The sequence below is a fragment of the Podarcis filfolensis genome, assembly GCF_964270895.1.
Source record: "Podarcis filfolensis genome assembly, chromosome: 12".
NCBI lineage: Eukaryota > Metazoa > Chordata > Lepidosauria > Squamata > Lacertidae > Podarcis > Podarcis filfolensis.
This window is the reverse complement of record NC_139614.1, coordinates 51998947-52025999: the sequence shown is the minus strand read 5'-3', so window position 1 is coordinate 52025999 and position 27053 is coordinate 51998947. Positions and strand designations below refer to the sequence as shown.

At 41.0% G+C, this 27053-nt stretch overlaps 1 protein-coding gene and 1 long non-coding RNA gene across 8 annotated transcripts in view; both read right to left on the bottom strand.

Moving 5' to 3' along the window:
• Nucleotides 1-21633, bottom strand: part of NKTR (natural killer cell triggering receptor) — a gene marked incomplete at its 5' end in the record, with an annotated part of 35823 nt that extends 14190 nt beyond the window's left edge. For 2 of the 7 annotated variants that reach the window (XM_083579233.1, XM_083579234.1), the window contains 8 exons: nucleotides 1124-1269; nucleotides 1873-1902; nucleotides 10701-10788; nucleotides 12735-12779; nucleotides 14297-14404; nucleotides 14998-15072; nucleotides 19830-19924; nucleotides 21405-21633. In XM_083579233.1, the coding sequence (XP_083435359.1) occupies nucleotides 1124-1269; nucleotides 1873-1902; nucleotides 10701-10788; nucleotides 12735-12779; nucleotides 14297-14404; nucleotides 14998-15072; nucleotides 19830-19887 (550 nt within the window). Of the gene's footprint in view, nucleotides 1-1123; nucleotides 1270-1872; nucleotides 4673-4773; nucleotides 4802-10700; nucleotides 12698-12734; nucleotides 12780-14296; nucleotides 14405-14997; nucleotides 15161-19829; nucleotides 19925-21404 lie in introns of those variants that run through there. The other 5 variants (XM_083579231.1, XM_083579232.1, XM_083579235.1 and 2 more) reach the window with 4 other exon arrangements.
• The window catches only part of LOC310746358, a 121796-nt gene that overhangs the window by 80112 nt on the left and 14631 nt on the right, over nucleotides 1-27053 (bottom strand). The window lies entirely within an intron of this gene.

Sequence of the window (27053 nt, the reverse complement as noted above, 5' to 3'; positions counted from 1 at the left end):
CAATATAAAAGACTCTGGGATGCAATTTATCTGCACTTGCTAGTCTAACAGTGCCCACTGTTAGATAGTTTCTGCACAGGCATCAATGAAGTCCTTTTCTTTCCAAGGCCCTCCATAACATCAGTGTGCACCTCCAACACAGCCAGCCCCCCGCTTCTGTCTAGCAACCTGGTCCACAAGTTATGCCGCTGGTAGTGATGGCTGTGGTACAAATGAGGCCAAAGGCACACTGGGGAGAAAATGAGCACCACACTCTCCTGTGGGAAAAGTTATGCCTACATCTGGATGGATCACGGTCTTATGCAGAGTAAAAAATAATAGGCCATCTTAAAAAACAAAAACATAAAGAGTAGGGTGCTGACAGATGCATTGTGTTATAGCAAGGGTGGCTAATGCACGCCCAGAGGCTCCACCCAGCCTCCAAGAGATTTGCTGTGGTCCCCTGCTCCAATCTGCCTTATTGTTATTATTACTGCTCCTATGGGTCCCCTGTCATGATGCCCTAAGGTTTGTTGTAGCCCCTTAAGGATGTGCCCCTAGTCCATTTTGTCATTTAAAAACACACACACACACACACACAAAAACTGACCCTTCCAACAGGTCCCATGCACTTATTCTATGATGCCAAAAGGTTTATGACCCCAAGATACCCCAAGGTTTGTCTTCAACTGTTAAAAATAAAATGACCACACACCCCTCTACACTTTGGCCCGCAAGAGGACTGACCATGGGCCAATGAAGCTCTTGGCCTGAAAATGGTTAGCCACTCATGTTAGAGAGTAAACTCATTCTACGTAGTCAACTTTATCATGAAAATGTCCTGTTTTACTAAGATTTAAGCTTAGAAAATTTGATCCATTATTTAAACATGTAAGATTTAATAAGGAAGCACACTTCTAATATTCCTACATTATCCTAGGTTTAACAAATGAGTATTTTCCAATGTGCAGCCCACATTCTCCCAAATGTAGCAACACAATATGACCAAACTCAGTATAATGTTACAAAATGGAAACATAGTAAAAGCACATAAAAGGGGGCTTCTTTGAGTTGCAGAATACCTAGATCTAATACAATTTATGATATTATCTCATAGATTTCGAGGAAGTATGCAATGGCTTACCATCCTTTGCCGATTTTGTAACCAGCAACCCACAGTCAATAACTCGCACATCTGCATATGGCCTACTGGCAGTATCAGTTTTCAGATTTTCTATTTGTTCTATTACTTCAAAACCAGAAATAACCAATCCAAAGACAACATGTACACTGCAGAAACAGAAGATGCAAAAAAGTGCACTGGTTTATATGCAAGCAGCAATTGCTTGGAGTGACTTCGTGCAACAAATGTTATCCTTAATACAGAAAATTCATTTAAAAAGAGGTTGTGTTAAGAATGCTTTAAAATTATTGGCAAAATGCAGAGCCAATATGCTATGCCCTGTTACATGTTTTATGTCAGACACATATGGGGTCACACATTGCACACTTTTAATTACACACATAGGTTGTTTTTAAGGTGAAGTAAATTGGGCTTTTTAAAAAGCAGTTTTTGCCTATCCTGTTCAATTTCTTTATGTGTTCCTACAGCAACCAATATGTATCTCATGTGCATATCATAAAGAGAATAGGAGAGGCATTATTGCCTGTTTACTTTTAGAAGAACAACTCTAAATGATCTTATATGATACAAGGATAAAAAGTGGGGTGGAAGAACAGAACCACCATGTATAATTTACAGAATGCACTGAACTTTGGGACTGAGCAGAGATCTGAGCCTTCCTGGTTTAAAAGTGCATGTCCAACAGAAATATCCAGTTGATTTGGCCCAAATGGCCCTAAAGTGCAAGAATACAAATATCTGTATCTTACCCATCAAGATGAGGAGCAGGCTTTGTAGTTCTGCTTAACGTCAACATGAGATGATTTTTTTTGTGTGTGGAAAAAATCAGTTGTTCAGATGAGGAGGTAAAAAGGCAGAGTGGCACATAAAACAAAAAAGGAAGGAAAAAAACAGGGCCAAGTTAATAATTTTTGCATACAAAGCTTAAGATTCATATGAAATTCAGGAAATGGAATATATTTCAATAATTACTATTACTACAGCATAAAGCCACACTTCAGTTATTCCTCCAGTTCAGGCGATATGCATGCAGAAAGAGCACATACATGAATAACTCAGTTTCACTGTGGCTGATATTGGGCAAATAATTGTACATGTGCACAAATTTCATCTATTGCAACAAGATTCATACTGCTCCACTGCACAGCATTGCCATCTGGTTCTTACCAATAACACTAAAATGTGGCAATAGTAATTTAGGTGCTTGTATCAACACCGTATGCTACACAAAACTTTAATTATTAGACAAAAAAGGGGATAAAATCAGCTTCTGCAAAACAAATTGGTTTCTCGCTATTCTTCTGGGTCTGCAAATCAGCTTCAAATCTTTTCACTAGAAATTGGTCTACAGCCACTGTTCTAGAAAAGTATCGGTAAAATTTATAGACAGTCAAGTAACACCAAAGGCTAGCACTGAAATCTTGTTGATATCTAATCACAACTAAGTCCCACTGATTTAATGGGGCTTCCATCCAGGTAAATTTGCATAAGACTGCAGCCTTAGCTGAGACTCTTAATTTATTGAACTCCAAGTCCTGTTTCTGTCTACTCCTACAATGGCTTGTATTTTAAGGAGATTAAAAAATAATCAGGAGGTAAATGCTATATTTGAAATTTCATTCCTCTAAACACCATACCGGTCACTACTAAACCCTTTCAAGTCATACATTCCAACAGTTCCCATCTGTCAACGGCTCAAGAAGAGGATGATACAACAGATTTCAGGGGAAAGTTATAACCCAAGTATAGCACACACCCCTCCTTTTGCATACCACGCAGATAATTTTTGTCACAAAAAGCAAGAACTACCACTGAGTTCATTATTTTGATTAAGAGTCCTCCTCCTAAATCCTCTTAACTTATGTTCCTCTCTTCAAGATAATCAAATATTCCTGTTAAAAGTTTCCTATAAACCAGCAGGTTCATTATCAGGGTCCACTGTTCTTGGCTGGCTTTGGTAAGCAAGTCAAAAAGCAATGCTTGTTTGAGTGCCTTGCCTGAACAGCAGCCAAAGGAGCCCCCTGCCTCCGTACGGGAAAGAGAGGTTCGGAGCTTGCCCCTCTGGTCTCTGTTTGACCAGGGTGCTCAAGGCACTATTACCAAGTAGCAGCCAAGGACTCTTCCCATTTGTTCTGGATTAAGAAAGGGTGGCAGACTTACTGGCCGGGCCTTGCACTGTGGGAGGTGGGGGCAAGAATGCTGTACAGCAATACTGGGACCCTCAGTGGCCAGACAGCAGTGGTATACAACATAGTGAGCAGAAATGTGGAAGGACAGAAAGTTTTGCACCGCACAAACCTAAACGTGGGAAACCTGTGATTTGCTATACGTCCTGAAAGACGTCTGGCTACCCCTGAGCATCACACCTGAGGCAAATGTTTTACCTTTCAGAGAACTATCCAGAACAGTGAATATTAAGCAGGTGGTTAAGTGTTCCTGACACCAAAGAACATTGAAAAACTATTGAAGGAGCACAATGTGCTACCAAGTATTACCTTGCTGGTACTTGGCTTTGGGCATCCTGTTACGATTATTGTTGTTCCAACTATGTTGGTAATGCACAGCCAACATCCCACCAGTATTATGTATGAACCGCCCTTCAGTAAAAGGGATGATCATTTTGATAATCTGATTCTTTACACAGCTCAAATGGTGCAGTATGTGATATACAGGAACTTGAATTACAAGTTCAAGTTTTACTGCATCGATGGATGCACTGGGTAGCTACTGGCAAGTCACTCAGTCTCGGTTCCCTTATCAATAAAATGGAACCAATCTAGCAGAGCTGCTGCAAGGATGAATAATGCACACTGTGAAACAATCCACATTCTATGAATTAAAACAGAAGTTTAAGACAAGTCTGATTACAATTCATAAAATAGTTACCAGAAATTACAGTCCAAACACCACCAGCTTTCAAATGGAAGTCTGATAATTAACTATTAAGGGTTTGAATATTTCACCATAAAATAGTATTTCTTATCTAAATGTTTAAGGGATTTTAGAATATTTTCACTACACAGACATTATTAACATTTTCAGGAAGGTATTGAGGAAGGCAGAAATGCTCTGACCAACAATTTGAATAATTTTTATTTGTTTATTTATCCCCCTCCCCGTGCTTTAAATATTCTGATAAACTTGAAACTTTGTATTTGCATGTTGTTAAATAAGATGGCAGGTGCCTGTAAATACAATGTTTTAACCAATGTTCCTCCCTTCCTCTGGAAGTCCATTATAGAATTGCAGTTTAATTAAGAACACAAGCTGGTGATCTACCCATTCCACACATTTTCAAAGGTGTAAGCATAATTTCATCCTAGTGAAAAGCACTGCATAGAGAATGTTGCTTGCTCCTCTTCCCCCCAAAAGCAAAGCAACTAGCTTTCTACAAGTAATTAATATATTTTGATATTCTACCACAAAATAACACCTTGGGGTTTTTCCCCCCAAGCCGAGAGAATGAATACTTATTTAGGGGTTAAAATAGTGTTGTCATATAGACCAAACTGCTCTGCTCACAACAGGAACTTCCCCCCAAGAAGAACTTCAATACCACAAGATTTAATGCACATATGATCAGAAAAGGACAAGAAAGACAGAAAAAAAGAGAAGAGAAAGAACACAGCCTTAGAGGAATGAGACATTACCTTTGGAGCGCACGATGTAACACTGTTTCTGTAAATTTTACACAAAAATGGCAAGAAATAAATTGTAGTACAATTCCAGACAAAATTGAGTCTATGTTTAATACAAATTTAAAATATTTTTCAAGTGAATGCAGTTTTCCAAGTGTATGCAAAACCAAGAACACTTTAAAAAGAAGGGCTCTAAATTTTCTTCATGTTCATATTTAGAAGGTTAAAGTAAGTTGAGAGTTATACCAGTAAAGATATGTCCTGCTTATGTACTGAAGTGTCACTACAAACAAGGCACTCTATTAAACCTTTGCCTAGAAAAGAACTTTTTACTGAAAATTTTCAAGAGTATGCAACTGCACATGTGTAGAATTCAGTGTAAGTGATTTAGGCCTCTGAGGATGAATTTGTATTGTACAGGATATTATGGGTTGTATCCAATGCAAGTCAGACTCCAAGTAGACCCACTGAAATTCATATACATGACTACCTTAGGTCTACTAAATTTAAGTTAGCTGCAACCCTATACCCCTGTTATAAGAGACCATTGAAAGGAAGATAAGCTAATGAAGAACGTTAAAAACACGAAAGTCCATACTTTCTTGAGTAACTATGGACACTCATTTTAAAGTCTTTTTCACCTGACAGAAAGAAACTCTAGCAGTACAGAAAACATTAAAGGCAGTAAAGCTTTAACATACAAAAAAGCCAATCATATGAAAGAGACAGCATTCCCTAAACTTAACATAGTCAGGAGTGATGGCTCAGAAAAACAGTAACGAATGATCCAGTCTTAAAAGCTTTTGTGCCAGGATATAAAATGAACCATGTGGTGATATTGCAGCTTCAATACTTTTGCACTGGAGGTGTTACTGTTATTCTTTCAATACGTCAAAGATTATCAGCAAGCATTTTTGAAGAGATCCGTTTATCACTCATATTTATTTAAAATAATTTATATACCGCTTAATTGTAAAAACTTCTAAGCGGTTTACCTGAAATACAATTCACTAAGACTTACAGGGCTGGAAGTCCTTGTTAACGACTTCCTGTGAATAAGCAGTGTTGTGAACCAGCACTCATTGATTCTTTGGGGTGGGGAGAATGAAAGCTGGTCTGCATGCAATGCTAAGCCAAGGCTTGTGGTTTGTTCTTCTGGTCTCCAGTCGAGGCAGAGCAAAACAAAACAGGAGTGATTCAGAAGTATGTACTAGCAGACTGCTTATTCACAGAAAGGCATTAAGCCACAAACCATGGTTTATTGTGATGTGTGTATTGGCCCATGTGTTACACCAAACACACTGGGTCAGTATTATTTGAATTTACTCATTACAGCAATTCAGCTGTGTTATTCATATTTAAGTTGAGCTGAACAGAACTGTTTAGATGTTAAAAAACAGTTTAAGAAAGTAGGAATCAATCATTTCTTAATGGTGTGAAAAATATTGTAGGAGAGCTACACTAAAAGACCTTGTACCGTAAAATTAACTGCTCCAAGAAATGCACTACTGTACATACACAGAAACTTTCATCACCAGGTACACCAGCCGTAAAATCCATTGCTTTAGATTTCTCTTAGTAGAATGCCACCGTCCACAAATGAAAGCACAAAGTAGGAAAAGTCACAAGGTTGAACATCCCCAGCCTCCGCTCCCAAAACACAATCCCTGTCTACCATAGCTCTAGCATCTAAACATTTTACCTCCCCACCCTCCAGCTATGTTTTAGAAAAAGCTGTAGAACTGTTCCAAATACTTGCAGCTGTTCATAAACTAAGCTTCAGCAGATTTAACTGCATGCCAGCTGCATGTTTGAACAAACACTGAATTCTTAAAACAGTGTTTAAAGGCCAAATATTTACTTATTTTTGTGTGTGTGCATGCACAAGCGGTAAGGAAAAATGTGCATTCACATACTCATGCTATAAGCTATAATCTATTTTAGGTATCCCCTGAGCTTGTGTGCACCCAGCTGAATATTCTAACACCCCCCCACCACCTCCCTTTTAACAGCAGATCTTCCTCTAGGGCATATCACAAAACGTCTTTTGGAACTCGACTCAATTCCAGAACTGCTAGGTACTGTGGAACCTGGACAATATGGCTTAAAAGCTGTACTTCCTGGCCTGACTGAAAACATTGTAGCTCAGTATACAACACTTAAACACATCCTTATGAGACTAGTAACTTGTGAAAATATTTACAAAACATTGGGCCAGGATCCTAACAGCTCATAGTGTAAACAGCAAACCTTCCACTCATAGGGGCAGCTTGCTGACTTTTTGTTCCAACTACAGTCCTTCATTCTGTGTTCCTGATCTTCAGCAAGAGATTTTCGAGGGGTGTTTCCACAAAGCACTGTAAAATCCCCCTTTTGTATGCAGGAGTTCCACACGTGCTCCTTTAATTCTCATAAAATATATCTTTACTGTATTTAAAAAACCAAAGCCACAAAATCTGTGGGGCTCCTGGTATAAAAAGTAGTTTTGTTAATAGCCTAAGACTGATCACTTAGTAGGGCTGTGCACTGGTCACAAGAGTCAACTTTTTATCCATGGCTTTGGGAAGCAGCCTGATCTGTTCTGGAGGTCTGTTACCCCAATGCCATTGGAATGCCCTACGAAAATATTTCAGTCTTTAAGAACTAGACTTGTCAGTCAACAATATCCTCCAACCTGTCCAATTCTCCTCTTGACTTCAGAGTGTTAACCTATTCAGCGTGGTCTCTCTCTCTCTCACACACACACACACACACACGAGAGAGGGGGCACTGTTTTAAAACTGCAGGATTTGGGGGCACTCAAAGTTTACATAGCAACTCAAGAATTAGGGATCTCTGATCCAACTTGAGACATCTTGTTAAGGCCTTAATATAACTCAGGTGTTTTAAAACCTTACCTGAATCATCCCTATTCATCTCATAATTCAATAACTACACAGAGTCAATGCACAATCTAGTGTGTGCTGAAAGTCAGCCTGGATCCACCTACATAGTCCTTTCAGGCTGCAAAGCAGGGGTGTTAATTCTTTGGGCACGGAGGAGAGGTGTGAACACATGAAGATATTTCAGAGAGTTTCCTAGAAACTTCCTAGGTTTCCAAAAAGCGTGATATTTTTTTTTAAAAAAACAGAATTTAAAAGAGAGAGATTTCTGGTGCGTGCGCGCGCACACACAAAAATACTGTTTGGGGAGTTCATTGGAGGTAGCTACTTAGAGGGAAGCACCTAAAAATAATGTTCGCATACTGCGCTTAAAAGGTAAAGGTACCCCTGACCGTTAGGTCCAGTCGCGGATGACTCTGGAGTTGGCGGTCATCTCGCTCTATAGGCCGAGGGAGCCAGCCTTTGTCCTCAAACAGTTTTTCTGGGTCATGTGGCCAGCATGACTAAGCCGCTTCTGGCGAACCAGAGCAGCGCACGGAAACGCTGTTTACCTTCCCGCTGGAGCGGTACCTATTTATCTACTTGCACTTTGAGGTGCTTTTGAATTGCTATGTGGGCAGGAGGCTGGGACTGAACAATGGGAGCTCACCCCGTCACGGGGATTCGAACTGCCAACCTTCTGATCGGCAAGCCCTAGGCTCTGTGGTTTAGCCCACAGCGCCACCCGCATCACCTCTAAACTATAATCATTTGCATCCATGAAGGCTAGGAGCTTCAGCTGCAATTCTGTGCACATGGAACTCAAGACGTACAGGAGCTGTTGTAGCTCTATGCTGTCTCTCTGCTCAGAGCAACACTGCTGACCCCGATGCAGCAGGCTTCTTGGGAAATCCTCTCTGTACCTCATCTGCACCAACTACTTGTTCTTTCCCTGTGGATGCAATGTGTTCAACACCAGAGCACTCAACTCCTGATTTTGAAGTTAACAGCTTTCAATAGCTGCACAGAGGTAATACAGAGGTCACTCTGCTCCCCTTGTGCCAGAGCTGCATCCATCTTTTTTAAACTCATAGAGCCTAAGCCACTCAACCCTTTCCAGTTCAAATATCAATAATGTGAAAGGAGCCCCCAGAAAAGATGGCAAATGATTTCAGTCCTAGAAATATGACAGCTACTGGGACCAGTTTCTATATGTATGAACCTGAGAAGCGTGTCTACATAAAATTAAATTTTCCCTGAACTCATGGATTAAAGTAAAATATAAACCTATTAACAGCATTTTACAGAATTAAGACAATTTAAACTCTGGAGTTGGCTGTTATTAAAAGCTGGTCTATAAGATCCAACTCCTAATAGTTTGCCTATTAATCAAACAATCCTGCAGGTAATATGAAAGAAACTTTAGAGCCCATTGGTAGCTTCTTGATCAATGTACTATCAGTTGTTATTTCTCTAGTTCAGATAAGCGTAAAAATGGAAAAAGTGTGAGCAAGAGAGAAGGTAGCAAGGATAGTGAACAAACTGCTTGTGCTCATGACTAAATATACGATTAATCCAAGTGCTAAGACAAGCCATCTTTCTGCCAAACTAGATAAACAGAATTCGCAACAAACCTACATCTCTTTGCCCAATGAAGTATAAAGGAAATCCATTTCCAATTCTTCTGGTTATATTCAATTTCCATTTTTCAGACTTTTTTTTAAAAAAGGAAACAACCTAAATATGCCTCTTATCTGAACTTCATGAAGGCAGAGATATCTTGAAACAAGAAGAGTCTAGTCCTGGACAAGATACTCCTTTTAACTCAGCTGTGAAGCGCCATTCATTCTTACCCAACAAGAAAGATGGCAAAGTTTATAAAGTTTTGACAATAAAGATATTATTATTAATTATTATTATTATTATTATTAATAGCGCAACCTGGATTGCAATTCTTCTAAAGCACGTCTGAAAACACACCAGCTTGAAAACAAAACAAAAAACCCAGATCCTCCTAAATACAAGTCTACAGTGAATAAAACTTGCGTTTTTAAAAATGTTAATATAAAATAGTGGAAGATATTTTAAACACCGAAAGGGGCACATTGAAAACAGAATGACTGGGAAGTCACTTCAGCTTAAGAGCTGTGCGGCACTCACAATATTTTTATGAATCAGGGATGACGTTTTGTTGATGAAAGCTTGTGAAGTACATTACTTTGCCGTTCAGTTTATCTGTCCAAACTTAAAGCGATTTAAGATGTGCAGGATAACCCATTTGGAATGTCTGTACTATGTTATGATATCGGAAGCTTTTATGACAGACCTAAAGTACTGTCAAAAGAAAAATTCCCTTTGAAAATTTATTTAACGTTTTGCAATTAACTCTGGTCAATAAGATGCTTTGTTTTGTCTTCTCTTCCCTTTTATTGTTATCTTCAGAATGCAATAAAATGATTGTAAAAACTGTCATCAAGATGATCAGTCAGCTAGTATACATGTATATTGTACTGAGTAGTCTGCTTTGGATGTTTCTCCCTATGCATTCAGGGAATCCATGGAAGGGAGCAGGACCCTCTGGTCCCATGCCCAGTATGAACTTTCCTGCTTGCTCTACTCCTGATTATATAGAATCATCTAATCCAACTCCCCTCTACAGGTGTCAAACAAAGGTTTCTAAAAGAGCCTCTATCTTGCTGTACATGTACAGACTCCCCCTTTAGACCTTTGGCAAATGAGAGAATGGAGGGATACTTCTGATACGGGCTTTTTAACAGTTCTGAGCTGAACTGGGACAAAGTTTGTCACAGAAGTGGGATTTAAAAGATAATTTACTTGAATTATTTCAAAAATACTATTTTTATGCTACAGAAATGCCAAACAAATTCAATTATTCTAGAAAAAAAATATCTAAAAAAGAATCGTTTTCTGTAATTTGTGAGATGGATGAGTTTTTGACTGCCCTTTGCTTTTTTCTGCAACAAATACTTTTGATGGTTGGTTTTAGCAATACCATCTTTCTCATGAACAGCGCTTCTTCATTTAAGAAAACTCAGCTCTCACATTACATCTACTTACATGAAAAACTGGGAACCATTGGTATGTTTCCCTCTGTTTGCCATCGACAAAAGGAATGCTCTATCGTGTTTCAGAATAAAGTTTTCATCTGTTTCAAGAAAGAAGAAAAGACAGGCTAGTTAGCTTCTCTGGGCTGAATGAAGTACTTCAAAAAAGATCAGCAGCTTAACAAGGAGGAATTCTCCAGCTGTTCACCAGGGAAATTTGAAAACTACATAATAAGAGCAGATATAGGTTGTACAATCAACAAATTCGTTAAATAATACTTAGGAGTTTTGTTGTTAGTCATAACAGCTTTACAATTAAAAAAACAAACAAACAGATTTTATCAACCTGCCATCGACTGTTAGCCTGCACATTGGTCCATTCAGTCTAGGTCTGTTTGCTCTGACAAGAAACAGATCTCTTGCAAATACTGGTATCTTGGACATGCAAACTATGCACACTATCACCAAACTATACCTGGATTGTTCAGTCCAACCCTACTGACTATGGAGAAGGGGGTTGGGAAATACCATAGGGTGGCTTTCCACAATTTAAGAAATTCAGTGGTCAGTTAAGGCCCCCTTTCCTTTGTGAAATAAGACAGCATATTTGGCTGACTCGAAGTATAGCCCTCTTCCATTCCAGGAGTTAAAATGATGACAGCCCCCCTGGAGTACTAATAAATTAGTAACAGAGTAAGAATGGTGCTGGGTGGTAGTAATTCACAGACCATTAATGACCAGCATATTAAAAGGCTGAACTGCATAATTACAGTGAGAGTTGGATACTTTTGTTTATAAAACCTGCCTTGAGTGCAATACTGACCATCTACAGAGAGAACAACACCCAAAACACATTATCTCTCAAAACCCACTTCAGTACAGTTTTTCCACCAATTGCAAAAGCGAATGAAAATAATTTCCACAAAACAGAAGAAAAAGCCCTATGCCCTCCTTTCAAGCTTTGGTCTGAGTACGTCGTTAGGAGTAAAACGTTAATCGGATGAAGGGTATAGAGGAGCCGAGCAAAACTAATTTTAGTCAGATAATCCCTTTCATATGCACACAAAAGTATAATTATGGCTGAACTGTTAAACAGCAAAGCTGCAAATACACAGTACCATAATATCTGTACTTACCCATCATAAAATCTTAGAGAAAAAGAACCAAAAAACCTTTAGAATAAGGATTTGTCAATGCACTACTCTTAAAGACCAGTATCTGTTGCCACCTAACTATATTTAAGCATCCTTAAGAGTATAGCTTTGGTAAGCATGTTTTGATTTGGTGCATATTCCAACCAACCACTTTCAACACAAGTTTGCAACCAATATTACAACCAGAACCATCCAGTTTCTGTTCAAGAATCAATGACTAATAATAGGAAGCTCTTGGAAACAGTTCATTCACAGGTTTAGTAAAGAACAAACATAAATGTATTGCTCCTATGAAAAACAGCTACATGCTGAAAAATATTTTGAGAATTCAATATACATACAAACCTTGAAAGGGTGGGGGATAAGGGAAGGGGAAATGTTTCAAGACAAGTATTTCGAATCCCAATTATTTCTTTTGCCAAGGAGAAGACCACCTTAGAGTCTCTCAAACTATATTTAGGCTTTTCTCCAAACTATATTTACCCAGCCACAAATTCATTATCAGTGGTCCAAATGTTTATTAGGAAGGGGGCAGGGGAACAGTTTGAATTTGTGTTGAGCATTTGTCTCTTACCTTTTCATTTTGCAAAAGACCACATTCTCTATAAACAAAAGAATATGTTGACAGTTTTAGGCAGGAAGATAGGAGTTGTCATGAATCAAGTTGCCTAGCCTCCATGCTGAAGTCATGTTTAACCACTACATTAGCCGCAATAAGTTTTGACAGTTAATGCTAACATTACAATATATTCATTTACAAGTCATGCACATAGATAGTATCCATGCAACGTTACTTTCATGCAAAGGTGATCTAAGTAGACCTTCTCATTAAATGCATCATGAATAAAAACTCTCAAAACTGAAGCAAGAGATCAAGAATTATTAGACCTTACCTTTAAAATATCCTCCATAAACAGATTCACCTCCTTTTCCATTACCTAGTTATTTAAAAAGTATGCATTAAACCATGTCAAATTGGAATTATTCACATGGTTAGTATAGCGACAGGTCTGTGTACAGGTATAATTCTGAACTCTTGATGTGCAAAATATTAAATAGGACCAGCTTAGTTAAATGTTTTAATTGCATAGTTTATCATTCAACCTCATGGTAAAGCTCAATTACAGAAAGCTCACAGCTAAACTGACTATCCAAAACAAAGCTAACATACAAGGATTGAAAGTTGCCCCAACACTTTGTTCAGAACCACGTATTTCACAGTTTACTGTTGCAGGGGAACCTCCATCCAGATGTTGCCCTATTATATCCCTGACCACTGGCCATGCTGACTGAGATTGATGGAGTCTAACACCTGAAGGGCCACAGGTTCTCCACCCCTGCCCTAAATTCATTTGACACCAAGCAAACTCTCAGCAGTGGTGGACTCAGGCCAGAACGGAAGAGCAGCCAAGTGTGCTAACTGGCATGACCCTACGATTTTGAGGGGAAGTACTACAAGACCCCCTGGAAGAGGCAAAGGGGGAACCTTTGTAAATATTATTGAAATAGGGCCTATATTTTCCATCTGGCATGGGTGGACTTCACATTTACTTTCCAAGTAAGCCTAAAGGGCAGGCTAAAGGTAGGCATTTTGAAGCAGGGGTGAAGAAACCCAAGCAACCAAAGTGCAGTTTAACGAACAGAGCAGCAGTAGACATTCACACTCCAATTCTGAACATATTATGTCTAAGCGCCACTTAAGGTCACTTCGCCTAACAAGATTTCTTCACATCTCACTTGTGTGAACTTTCTGTGAGATGGCACATATGATTACTGCACGTATGTAATCCAATAAATCTACACTCAGCAGATTATGCACAACCATATGAATATTTCTGGTGACATTTTAAATTAAAGAAATTGTCTTGTCAGTCAAAACACATCTGTGCCCAAATTCTAACCTGAACTTCTTCATGCATGAAGAATGCTACATGATAACATTCAGGAGCAATAAAGTTCTTACACCTGTGACTTCCATGAAGGAATTTTATCATGTCTGGGCATAGATGACTGACATGCCAATGTTTTAAATTTCAGATAAATGCAACAGCCCTGTTGAGGGAAGCTTTTAATGTTTGATGGACTACTGTATTTTAGTATTTTGTTGGAAGCCGCCCAGAGTGGCTGGGAAAGCCCAGCCAGATGGGCAGGGTATAAATAATAAATTATTATTATTATTATTATTATTATTATTATTATTATTATTATTAACAATTAGCCTCTCATCTTACTATTATATTGCTTTGAAGATGGATTAATGTTATTTATTTCTTTAATTTGTATACTACTCTTCCTCCCAAAGCAGCCCATTGCAGCAAACACTACAGTAGTAGAACTTCCAATAAAAAATAAAAAAATAAAAACCTAATTCTAAAAAACACTACAAGGCAAATTCCCTCACTACTTGAGTGGGGTAGGGGTAGGTGGGGGGATCATAATCTCTCTCAGACTCTACCTTCACTGAAGTCTCCTCCTTGTATCATGAAGTTTTTAACCACACGGTGGAATGTGGAGCCTTTGTAGCAGAGCTTTTTCCCCGTTGTTTTTCCAATTCCTTTTTCCCCTGCAGGGAGGAAACATATATAAGCTACTATCTTAAAAATTCCCAAAGTAAGAATCTTGTTCTAAAGTTGAACAGAAATACAGAGCCAAGCATTAACACACTGCAAAATAACCGGGTTTACAGATAAAAGGAACACTGGCACTTTTCTACTATATACACCAAGATATTTAGAGATTTGCCAATTCTTCTTCCACTCTTCCCTCAAGCTTTAACACTGCAAATGAGATGTGGCCAACTTCTAAGCTTTTAATGAGCACATCAGCATTTTCTTCTTCTATCACTTGGCAGATGTTGTTTCCCTCCAGGGTTGTTTTCAGAAAGATTAGGAGAGTTTAAATAGGATTTAATCTCCTGGGCTCAAGAGAGATAACACATTCGCATTACCACAACAACTCCCATTTGGCCGATCTCTGGTTTTCAGTGCAAGGAGTAGTAGACAGTAAAAAGGGGCAACAAAACATGCAAAGAAGCCTCCTGTCAAATGCACCTCTGTCAGCAATTGTGGGCACTGGAATGAAGAAGCCACAAGTTACCTGAACATAGTAACAATTATTCAATGATGGAAATTGTTCAACTATGGAAGAAAAGATTACCTGTACATAGGCAGAGAAAGTTTTTGCAAGTCCTTGGACACACATCAGAAAAAAGTTGAAATATGATACGACCAACTGTAATAAGAATAAATATATAGTTACTTTGCAATTTTGTAATACCCAGGATAAAATAGTCACATTTCCTCAGTGATTGTACTTCCATATATTCTTGCTAGAGATAAACAAAACACAATACAAGTTTATTGTAATTATTTAAAAGGTAATTACTTGGAAAGTTTAAATGCACTGGCAAAAACAGAAGACTGAATGGACACCTATTCTGTCTCTCTGTCAGGAATAGCGGGGTGGGGTGGGGGGTGGGATGTACAACCAGAGAGTAATGATGTGCTTGATTACCATTTTTATTTTCCACAGGTGATCAAGGAAGCCTGATTCTTATACAGGGCTAATATTATCCAAGTTACTATCTGTACACCTTTAGTACACAACAGGCCTAAGCAGTGGAGGGAAAAGGAGCCTAGGTAAGCACCTACTACAAAGTCATCTTCACTTTCTTTAGAACTCACTAATATATAGGTTGCCTTCAAGCACCCTTGGTACTTTAGTACTTATCAGCAAAGCAACTTTTTCATTTGCGCATTACCTGAAGCTTGAAAAAATGCAAATGTAAGTGCTTCAGCGAATGCTAATAACAGTAGGTTATTAACAGCACAGCCTGCTATAGCCTTCGTGTGTCCTGCGAGTCAGGGCACAATAAGAATGAGTAGGATTCGTGACCTAGGACCTGCCTTTGTTGGCTCCCCTATAACCTCCCCTCCCTGCCAGTAAGCATAATGGCATTAAAAGGGGAAAGACACTTATGACTTCTCATACTGCTACTCTGCAGTGGAGCTTTGGATAAACCTGTGAAGAGTAGGCTGATTCCGTGTTGCTGTCCCCAACAGCAGCCATTAGCTTACACTCATTCTACCCTTCTATCTCTTCCCAGTTGTGCAGATTCCTGGCAGCAAGGAGAGGAGGGTTAAAGGATTTTCACAAGGGGCAGGAAGGCAGGCTTACAGCTTCAAACATTCACCTATGTGGAAGTGAAATGCCACCCCCCCCAAGACTTGAGTAACATCATAGGCATTTTCAACTGGAGAAAGCAAGTGGAAAAAAATACCATACTATATCAGAATCTCAGGTGTATAGTAAAGGTAGGGGTTTTTTTAATCTGAATTATAGACCTATCAACTGTATATTAAAAAGGAAAGTTGTTCACAAAAAAAGACCTCCATATGAAGAGAAAAGTAAAGCTTAGTCCTTCTTGATGCAGAGGTAACTTCTTTTAAGTTGCAACACTTCAGACTGCAAGACTGAATATTCTCCACACCAAGAACAAATGACAAACAAAATCCGTTCATACAGAAAACACACGTCAGGGACAAGGTATTTTGCCTCATTTTTTTTTCATCTGACGCTTGTGCGAACTAAGCCTGGGTGTTGCCCATCTCATATCATTCTTCCCCATCAACGAAGATCAGGAACTTTCCACTCAGCAATATTTTATTCCTCAGTACTATGCACCAACTACAGAAAAGCCTTTCTCACTACTTGGAAAAAAATTCACACCACTACTTTTAAATTACTGACCATATAGTCTTAGAAATACTTTGAACATTAAAGTAAATGTGAGGGTAGGTGGAGGAGTATGTAGTATATCAACTATACTACATCATTGATTTTAGAGAGGCCCTTCTTTATAACTTAATTTGAAACAAGTGTCCTTTACTTTAAAAAAAGAAATGAAAAAAGATTTAATACATGTTCTAATCAGTTCATACGGCATACTTTCAGAACAGACTCAGAAGAGTATTCTGTAGAATGACTATGAAGAACATGAGGGTTTTAAGAAAACCCTGATCACCTAACTGCTTCTACAACTCCGAAATATGAATCCCTGTACACTCTGCCACTTCCCTCAGCTGCTATAATAACGTTATACTAGGCACCCACATGAAGTCTGAGAACACACAATTTAGAAGTAGCCTTTTATATCTTTTAATTTTCTTACAATGACATGCAGATGGCATGAGGTACTAACACCACTAGGTCTACTCCTAAAGGATCTAATTTAGCACTATGGTAATTAGAACATCTTAAAAAGGTAAAGGGACCCCTGACCATTAGGTCCCGTCGTGACTGAATCTGGGGTTGCGGCGCTCATCTCGCTTTACTGGCCGAGGGAGTCGGCGTACAGCTTCCGGGTCATGTGGCCAGCATGACTAAGCTGCTTCTGGTGAACCAGAGCAGCGCACGGAAACACCGTTTACCTTCCCGCCGGAGTGGTACCTATTTATCTACTTGCACTTTGACGTGCTTTCAAACTGCTAGGTTGGCAGGAGCAGGGACCGAGCAACGGGAGCTCACTCTGTCACGGGGATTCGAACAGCCGACCTTCTGATCAGCAAGTCCTAGGCTCTGTGGTTTAACCCACAGCGCCACCCGCTGCATACATGCCAGTAAAATCCATTTATCTTCTACTGTAGGCAAGTCAAAAGTGGAGAGATGGACAGTCTCATCTGAAATCCGTCCCTTCTCCTACTTAGATTTCCTGTCAGGTATATGTCACTAAATATTGCTTCTTACCCTCAAATGTTTCTTGCTCCTCGAGCAGGATGCTTCCCTTTCCACCCTAAATCGCTACATACTGAAGAACTTACCAATGTTTTTTGAAAGAAGGTTATCACCAAACAGAAAAAGTGCTGAGTCCCTGTTTTATTATTCTAATGTATCATGTTTGATCCATTAAAAGTGCATGAAGCAGTAAAAAAAGAAACTACTGCATCCACATAAGGCAAAAATAACCATTAAAAAAATCAAATCAATATCCAAATACTTTAAAAGTAGTAACAAAAAAACAAGACACAGAACAGAATCCAGAGCAGCATAGATGTTTCTGAAGGCCTGATATTTCTGGTATATTTTCACTTGTCTTTTAAAGATTAGCAAGAATGTTTCAGACATCTGTATAGATCATTAATCCATACTGCACATACCACTTTCACTACTGTGAAATCTGGGCAGTCTAGCAAGCTGAGGCGTCTATAGTTGGGGGTCACCAATACAAAATAATGACACCCACATTCCCCACCTACTGGTTATCACCATTTCCCTAAGCTACACTACTAACTTCAGCTGCTCAACAGGGACAGCTCAAGCAGAGTCAAAAAGATCTTGACTAAGAACAGATCATTCATCCATTCCTATAGCACTCTGTGTGAAGGAGAATGAATAGTACAGAATTACCACACATTTGGGGTGGTATTGAACCTCACTAATTTCTTCTCTGCCTGAAAAATGAAAGGAAATTGCAAATTTGGAATCTGCAGATAGGTAAAGGACAAGTGTTAGAAAGACCAAGTTTAAAAAAACCCACACTATACTATCAATAGCCTATTGAAATGAAATTCCTCGGCATCGCCTCTTCATTAAACTATTTGTGAGGGGGCCATATAATCTCTTACAAGTGATTTATCATACCAGTTCTTACAGGTAAGCATGTTCTAGGGATAGAAAACACTGAATAATTTCTCTAGTACAATAACTACTGGCAAGTAAGATAAGATGACTACAAAATGAAAAAGGTAGCTTTATAGTTAGCATTTTGGGTTTTTGTCAGAATCATGACAATCCCAGCATTTATTAAAAAACAGTAAAATCCCAGTTGCCATTAATAAGGAAAAATGACAGATGTGAAGAAGTGCATGCCAGAAGAATTAAAATCAAAGTTCCTGGATGGAGATTCCTGCGGTTAGAAAACCATAAATATCACAGTACCGGTTGTGTGCTTTTAATATATTCCACCTGATGGAATATCAGCACCTTCCCCTGCCGCCTCCCACCAAGAGGGAACAACCTAGAAACTTGACTGCCAGAGACCAGAAGAGAACATGACCACATATCCTTAAGAAAATTTACTTTTTGTGACCTTTGCCTGAGAAATGGAGTATAAATATAGTGAAGAATCACTTGTCAATGTTTTGCATGATTCTGCTTTCCCTTCTGGCCATGAGAGCAAACACATACCCTTTAGGGATTAGCATGCATCCTCAAAATTACATATACAGGCACCCCCCCCCCGCTGTGTTCAACTTGGGTGTGTTCAGCGTTATGCACTTGGCAAAATAATAATAAATAAATAAAAGCAGGTGGAACAGAAGCAGGTATCCAGGAAATTTGGTTTTTTCAATCTCACCCACCACTGAACCCACTATATGCAATTTCACATACACTTTCGGTACCCAGGAATATAACCCCTGTTTAAGTGGGGTGTCACCTATACATCAATTTACAATATTTATTCATCCTATCACACTGAGAGGTTCTGGAGTTTACCCCCAGCGGATCTCTAAATTAACTCCTGCCTCTCACAATATACACAGAGTTTTTAACATACAAGTGTTTAAACCCTACCCTATCAACCCTTCTCAAATTCAAATCCTTCCGTATCCCGATGTATATTTTTATCCCCCACCCAGCCACTCATTTGTACAAAGCTCTCTCATCTCACAGGGATTACAGACAGGTTTTTACTACACCACCCTATAACACTGGTTCAGTTTATCTATTGATATTAAAATGCTTAAGACACCCCATATGACTATTGAAACAATTCACACAGCTAAAAATTAACAATGCCTATTACATATTCAAAGTGCTGCACAGAGGGGAAAAAGACAATTCCACAGTAATGTGAAATATGGCAGTCATCTATCTAGACATTTAACCTAAAGGAACACACTGGCTGCACATACTTCTGCTTCAGGGCTTGACCTCATTCAAACATCTTTTCAATCATACAGCAATCTCTGAGCCCCTCCAACTCTTACCTGGTTCCCGATTTATTTCTATGTCGAAGAAGCACTGAGGCCGATCCTGCGCCCCCATGGCAGCAGGAAGCCCAAGCACCTCTCCTCCTCACCACCTTGAGAAAAAGAGAAGCATTTCAGAATTCAAGCTGCTCAATAATAGTTGTATATAACGTCACAGAGAAGCTGAAGGCTATTTATTGTAGCTTGAAAACAATCCTCCACCCACATGACGTAGCAGCCAATGATAAGTGGTACCGCAGATTTCACAGGAGCCACATGGAAATTACATTTTCTATTTTTAATGAAAAATTGAACAAGGGAGGAGACAAGCGCCCACATTCTGTTAGGAAGTAGAAAGAAGAAGAGCCTGCTAATTCTAGCACTAAGGATTCCAGGGTAGAGAACAATGAGCTTTATTCAGCTTTTGGAACAGAGTATCAAGCACTCAAGCCCCTTAAGGAATTTATGAGTGGAGATGTGCTATTTTAGCTTTCCTCATCCGCTAAAAGGAAAAGCGAACACTTGCACCCCCAACTTTGTTTGAGGAGGGAGTTTGCAAGGCAAATTATATTTCCTTTCTGATCTGCATCACCTTAGAAAGAGGATGATAAAAAAATACTGTTCTCCTCTCTTTGGAATCTGCATGTGACAGAGGCCCTTCCTAGTCCTTCAATATGCTACCACAACTATTTACAACCTATTCCTACAAGCATTTTGAGGCGATTCACAGTTAACATACTTAATAACACACAGCACATTTCTGGGGCATATGAAGGAGACATACGCCTCACTGCTTGGCATACTATGAACCCCATGAGAGCCGAATTAATTTATACACAGTAGCAAAACTTAGATTTCTCAATCCTGAGGAGGATGCAGTTTGTTCCAAGGACTAAATACTGTACTCTTTCAAGATCACACGGAAATGTGTTACTGTAAGCCCAAAAAAGGCTTCCTCCTCTATAAATACCATTCAGAATGTCCAGAATTTGACTTTCTTGAGGAATTTTAATCTTACGTTTTAGCATTTCTGCATGTTTTAAAGTATGACTGTCCTTCCCCACCCCCTTGGTCTTATTGTTTTACTTTGCTTTTGTTTCTGTCCCTCAAGCAGCGTGTAACTTTTTATTAAACAGACAAAACCACATACAAGTGGGGGAGGAGAGGAAACCCTATCGTTTCAAAGGGGACCTGTTTCCGCTAAATGTTTATATTTTGGGCTGCCCGTCATCCTCGGAGAAGAGGGCTCCCTGCAAAGGGGGGGGGGGGACGGACCATGGGGCGTTTCCAAAGCAAGGCAAAGAGCAACCAGGCAGTAGGCTGAAACCCAAGGCCTTTACCAGACCAGCTCCCCACACCTGCCACCAAAACCACAATAACCCGAGGCCTTGGGGAGCTGCTGCCAGCCAGAGCCGACAACACTAGCCTAGATAAGGCCTGGGGAGTAAATAGCAAAAAATAAAAAAGGGGCGGGGCGGGAAGCCATTGTGCAAAAGCGGGTGGTGTGGAGATTCTCTGAGGAGAAGGGGGAGATTAAAGGCACCCCGGGAAGTCAACCGCCCCTCGCCGCGGAGTCAGGGCGGCGTTTCTTACCTGGCCGCGCTGGCGTTGACGGAACCTGCTCTTTCTTTTCCCGCTCCCCACCCCAAAACGCCCCCCTTGCCCCGACCCTTTTAGCCCGCCTCCCCTCACCACCCGGGGGGGGGAAACTCCACAAGGAGACGCAGCAGCAGCAGCCCTGCTACCCGCCGGACGCCATTAACGGACTTCTCTGAGGAAACGGAGCGGCCCCGCCCACTCCGCCTCTAGGCCGCGCGCCCGCGCGAGCGCCTTCCTCACGAACCCCCCCTCTCGCAATCCCATTGGCCAGCTGCAAAAGGTTCACGCCCCTTTCCCTCCTGGTTCCAATCGGTGGCGCCCGCTCTATTTCTCTTCCAGCCGCAGTAGCAGCAGCGCCCCGCGAGGTGACGTTGGCAAGCCCCGCCCCCCGCCTCACATAGGCAGTGAGTCCCCGCCCCCCCCGCTCTCCCTATTAGCAGAGAGCTTGGCGGGAGCGCGCGAGGGGTAAATAAATAAATAAGCAGGCGACGACGGCGGCCACGTTGTAATATCGCGATAAAAAGTCTAGTCTCGCGGTTGTCCCCTCCCGCCTTTTTTGGGGATGTGGCAAATACGTCAAGGGCGGGGGGGGGGAAATAGCTTTGAAAATTATATTTCGTTTTTCAAATGCTGTCTTCTTTAGGAAACCAGATGCTTAAAATTAGGGTCGCCAGAGTGGTTGGCATGTTTTGTTTCCTACAACCCTCCCTCCCTCTCACACATGCGTGCAAACTGTTTCCTCTGTGTCATTGCTTCTGGGCGTGTGCAGAGTGCCCTTCAGGAAGATTTTTTAAAAATGTCAGTTATCTCTGAACGTTGTGGAAGTTGCGCAGGTCAAAAGTCTTATTTTTGGAGGAAAAAGCATTCTGCGGCCTGTGTGCCTCTGAGCATGTGCAAAGTGCCCCCTCCTGCTCTCAACATAAAGGGCAAGACTTAGGTGCAAACTTCTGGCCATGGCTTTACGCCCTTGCTGCATTAATGATAAATGCAAAAAAAGTGCTGGCTTTATATCTTTCCAATGAAATTCCAAGCTAGGCCACGAAACCTCTGTTCCTGGAAATGTTAAAATGTTCTTGTTCTTACCCTGCTTTCCAATGTAGCATTGTAAACTGCTTTGAGGGCTGTCCCACAGTTAAGTGGGGTACACATTTTATGAAAAATACAGGACACTGCAAAAAACCTGCTCCCACCCCATAATGAGCAACCATCTTAGATGCACCCTCAGAATTCCAGCTGCAAGTTAATGGGAGTTATTCCCAAGTAATTGTGCACAGGATTGCAGCTTTAAATGAGCAGCTGCCATTTCTAGGTAAAGACGTGGCATCCTTAAAATGCACGTACTATTGCCTTTGAAGACATCTCAGAAACTTCAGTTAGTAAATAATACTAGCTTACTAAAACAGCTACTGTACTACGGTATATATGAAGCACATCTTATCTTAATTTGATTATGAAGCTCAGTGCTGTGAAACAGACAGGTCAGAGCAAAAAGCCTCCAGGCATCTCTTAAAGATATCTTGAAAAGGTGAAGAGGACTTAAAACATTTCCTTGCCATCTCTTGAGAGTTTTGTAATCTCAAAAGGACACTAATAGCCTAGGGAAATGGCAACTCAGTGGAAATGGAAACTAAACCATTCATCTCAAGGATTTACATTGGTACAAATCCAGACACCAGGTGACTGTTGTGCATTGCTGACGAATAGGGAGGGTGAAAGTAAAGTGGCAGGGCTTTTTCAGAAAATTGTGTTTTTTTCTGACAAACTGCACTGCCACTACTTGGTTATCGGCCTTCTGTGCAACTCTGCAACTTGTTGCAGGGGATCCAGCCTGACTGGCGCCAGAATTCCGGGGGGCCCAATCCCATTGTTGCTAGTTGGCCCCCAACACGCACCCGAAGACCTTCCCGTATTTTTTATTCTGCTTCTGCAGTAGCAGCAGAACTCACTGCCCTCCAGTGATGCTGGCATTGCCAGATGACTTCATTCGAGATCGTGTCTCTTTTTGGAAGAAAGGCTTGCAACTCAAACCATAAAAAGTATTTTTTTGCAATCAGGAAATACATTATTTCCCCTTACTGGAACTTCTACTGTTGTGTGGACACTGGACAATGTTTTCATGAGTATCACAGGCCTCTACAGAACTGTGACTGGTATTGTTTCATAGAATCAACGCAACTAGCGCGCGCGCGCACACACACACACACGCGCTTGCAGTATTTTGTGAGTCTACCTTGTAAAACAGGTAGCCAACACAGCTGTCCGAAGACATTCTTGAACTACAACTCCCATCAACCTCAGCCAGCATCACCAATAGTAAAGGATTATGGAAGTTAGAATCAAACAACATCTGGAGGGCACCACATTGGCTACGCCTGTAAAAATTGCATATCATTTAAAAGAAATCTTATGAATGTTAGAAGCTGGACTATCCCATGCTGTACCATCCAACATGAGTGGAGTACAGTGGTACCTCGGGTTACATACGCTTCAGGTTACAGACTCCGCTAACCCATAAATAGTGCAAAGGTGTATTCTTTGCCAGCCATACTCAGGAGCTGGTTGGATACTTCTACTTGCTAGTTAACTTTACTGCAGTTCACTAATACAGTGGTACCTTGGGTTACATACGCTTCAGGTTACAGACTCTGCTAACCCAGAAATAGTACCTCGGGTTAAGAACTTCACTTCAGGATGAGAACAGAAATCGTGCTCCGGCGGTGCAGCAGCAGCAGGAGGCCCCATTAGCTAAAGTGGTGCTTCAGGTTAAGAACAGTTTCAGGTTAAGTATGGACCTCCGGAACGAATTAAGTACTTAACCCGAGGTACCACTGTATTCCTCTAAATCTCTTCAAGAAGAGAACATGGGCATTTCAACCAAGATCTGATTGGGAGAAGGATTTCTTCTTCTAAACCCTCTTATTGTACAGTATGTTCCTGCCCAGTTCTTTGCATATGTGTAAAGCAGAAAAGGAATCACTTATAAGGAAGCAACTCTGTGTAGTGCTTCACTGCAAGGAAAAGCATTGGCCTTCTGTTTTGCAAAGCGAGCTTGAGTACTTTGCTGCAGGTGGATCCATTAAGAGATAACGGATGAGAAGCACTTTGAACATTTCAGATAAGCTAAATAAATGTTAAGTATTGTTGTTCTGACTGCAGATGGAGGAGGATTAGTGTCACATGGAGTGACACTTGGTGGAAGCCAAGAGAAATGGTATTGCAAGCCAGGGAAAAGAGAGAGACAAAGAAAGACTGTTCCCAATGAATGCTTTTATATGTGTTAACTATGCACTACAGGAGACTCTCAAAAGGCTTAGACAACCAAGGTCATTGCCTTTCCCCTTTAATCACTGCGTTGTTTTATAGAGATAAGAAAGGCAGCAGCTGGCTTAAGAAGTATACGTGGCATTGCATCACTTCAGACTTCACTGACCTGGTACCCTCCAGATGTTTTGGATATCAACTCCCATCAGCCTTGCCAGCTTGGCAGTACTGCTTTGCAGCTGCTCAACGTAAAAAAGACAGAGGCAATGGATTTTTTTTTTAAGGGCAAGATCTAATTCCAAATACCCTGTTTAGTGCCCTAATTTTGACAGATGTTTAGACCAGAAATCTGCTATGAACATCCTTATACGTGGGGCACTTCACAAACACGGGATAGCCAGAGAAGTCTTAATTTTTGGCATCTCTCCACTAGAATGTTTCATGTTTCATTTTGTGTTTAACCCACAAAATTAAACAAAGCCATTTGATTCCATGACTCCCCAACAATTTTAGTAGATTTCTGCACCTGATCACACAAAATAACAAAATTTGAGCAGACAACGCTGAGGGTTTGATACCTTTGTTTTCACCTTGTCCTTATTCCATAAGGAGCCTGACTCTTGCAGCAAGTCTTTCCACCACAGCATGTGAAACCCTAGTTAATATTGCTACCCTGACATGATGATATTTAAGAACTGTGGTTTCAAGTATGCTATTTATTTATTTGACTTGTATCCTGCTCTGAATGTTAATAGTTAATAGTCTCCTAAGGTCCGTATAGTAAAAGCTATGGTTTTCCCAGTAGTGATGTATGGAAGTGAGAGCTGGACCGTAAAGAAGGCTGGTCGCCGAAGAATTGATGCTTTTGAATTATGGTGCTGGAGGAGACTCTTGAGAGTCCCATGGACTGCAAGAAGATCAAACCTCTCCATTCTTAAGGAAATCAGCCCTGAGTGCTCACTGGAAGGGCAGATCGTGAAGCTGAGGCTCCAATACTTTGGCCACCTTATGAGAAGAGAAGACTCCCTGGAAAAGACCCTGATGTTGGGAAAGATGGAGGGCACAAGGAGAAGGGGACGACAGAGGATGAGATGGTTGGACAGTGTTCTCGAAGCTACCAGCATGAGTTTGACCAGACTGCGGGAGGCAGTGGAAGACAGGAGTGCCTGGCATGCTCTGATCCATGAGGTCACGAAGAGTCGGACACGACTAAATGACTGAACAACAACAACAACAAAATAGTCTCCTAAAGGCTCATAATCTAGGATTATGATTCTATGATTCTGTGTTGCAGTTAAGATGGGTGGGTGGTTGCTTCTCTGGAGCTCTCCCCAGGTGGATCTTCACTCACAGGCCCTGGATTGTTCCTCTTTTCCAGCACCACCAGATGTCCATGGTGACCACTGGGAAATACCGAGAGAAGCAGAGATCAGCTCCAGAAATGATGGTGACCCTAGAGAAGCCATCCCGGTTTTTGATTTGATCCCGCAATGTCCCAGTTTTCATTAGGATGTCCCAGTTTTCGTCGGAGAAATATTGGAGGGGATGAGAGTATCTGAACCCTTGCAATGGTCTTGGCCCTTCCCCCTTTGATCCTGGTTTTTTCATTTCTTGGGCGCTGTCCAAAATGCGCAGCCTCGCTTACAGCCCTGGCCTTTCCTTCATTTGCCCATAGGAAACAAAGGTTGATTCATAAGCGCGGGAGAGGGAGGACGAGGACAAAATCCTCAGCAGCGCATGGCCTTTATGAGGTCCAACCCAAATGCCACAAAATAGCTAGCAGCCTTTTGTAACGGCGCCGCATTGTGCCTTTTTCCATCAGAGAGATTGCCAAGAGTTGGAGCATCAAGGGGTTGGGCTAGATCAGGCATAGGCAAACTCCAGCCCTCCAGATGTTTGGGACTACAATTCCCATCATCCCTAGCTAACAGGACCAGTGGTCAGGGATGATGGGAATTGTAGTCCCAAACATCTGGAGGGCCGGAGTTTGCCTAGATGACCCTCGGGATGCCTTCCAACCCTACAATTTTATGATTCGATGACACCTCCCCCCCAACCCCAGCTCCCATCAGCCCCAACAAGTACGGCCACCGGCCAAGGCTGATGGGAGTTGTAGTCCACATGTTGGACTACAACTGGAGCCGCACCGCTTCTCGGTCTACGCAGGGACTCTTCGCACGGAGGCGCCCCTCCGTTTCGCAACCGGAACTTCAGGTTGCGCATTTGTCTTCTACCCTCTTAGGGCACGCGGGACTTGCAACGGGAGGCGGCTGCCGCCGCGGCGGCCTAAGCCAATGCTACTCACATGCTGTGACCAATAAAAGTCGTGGCCTAATTTTGCCCATTACCCTAAAATAACGCGTCTGTGTGTCTTATTATAAT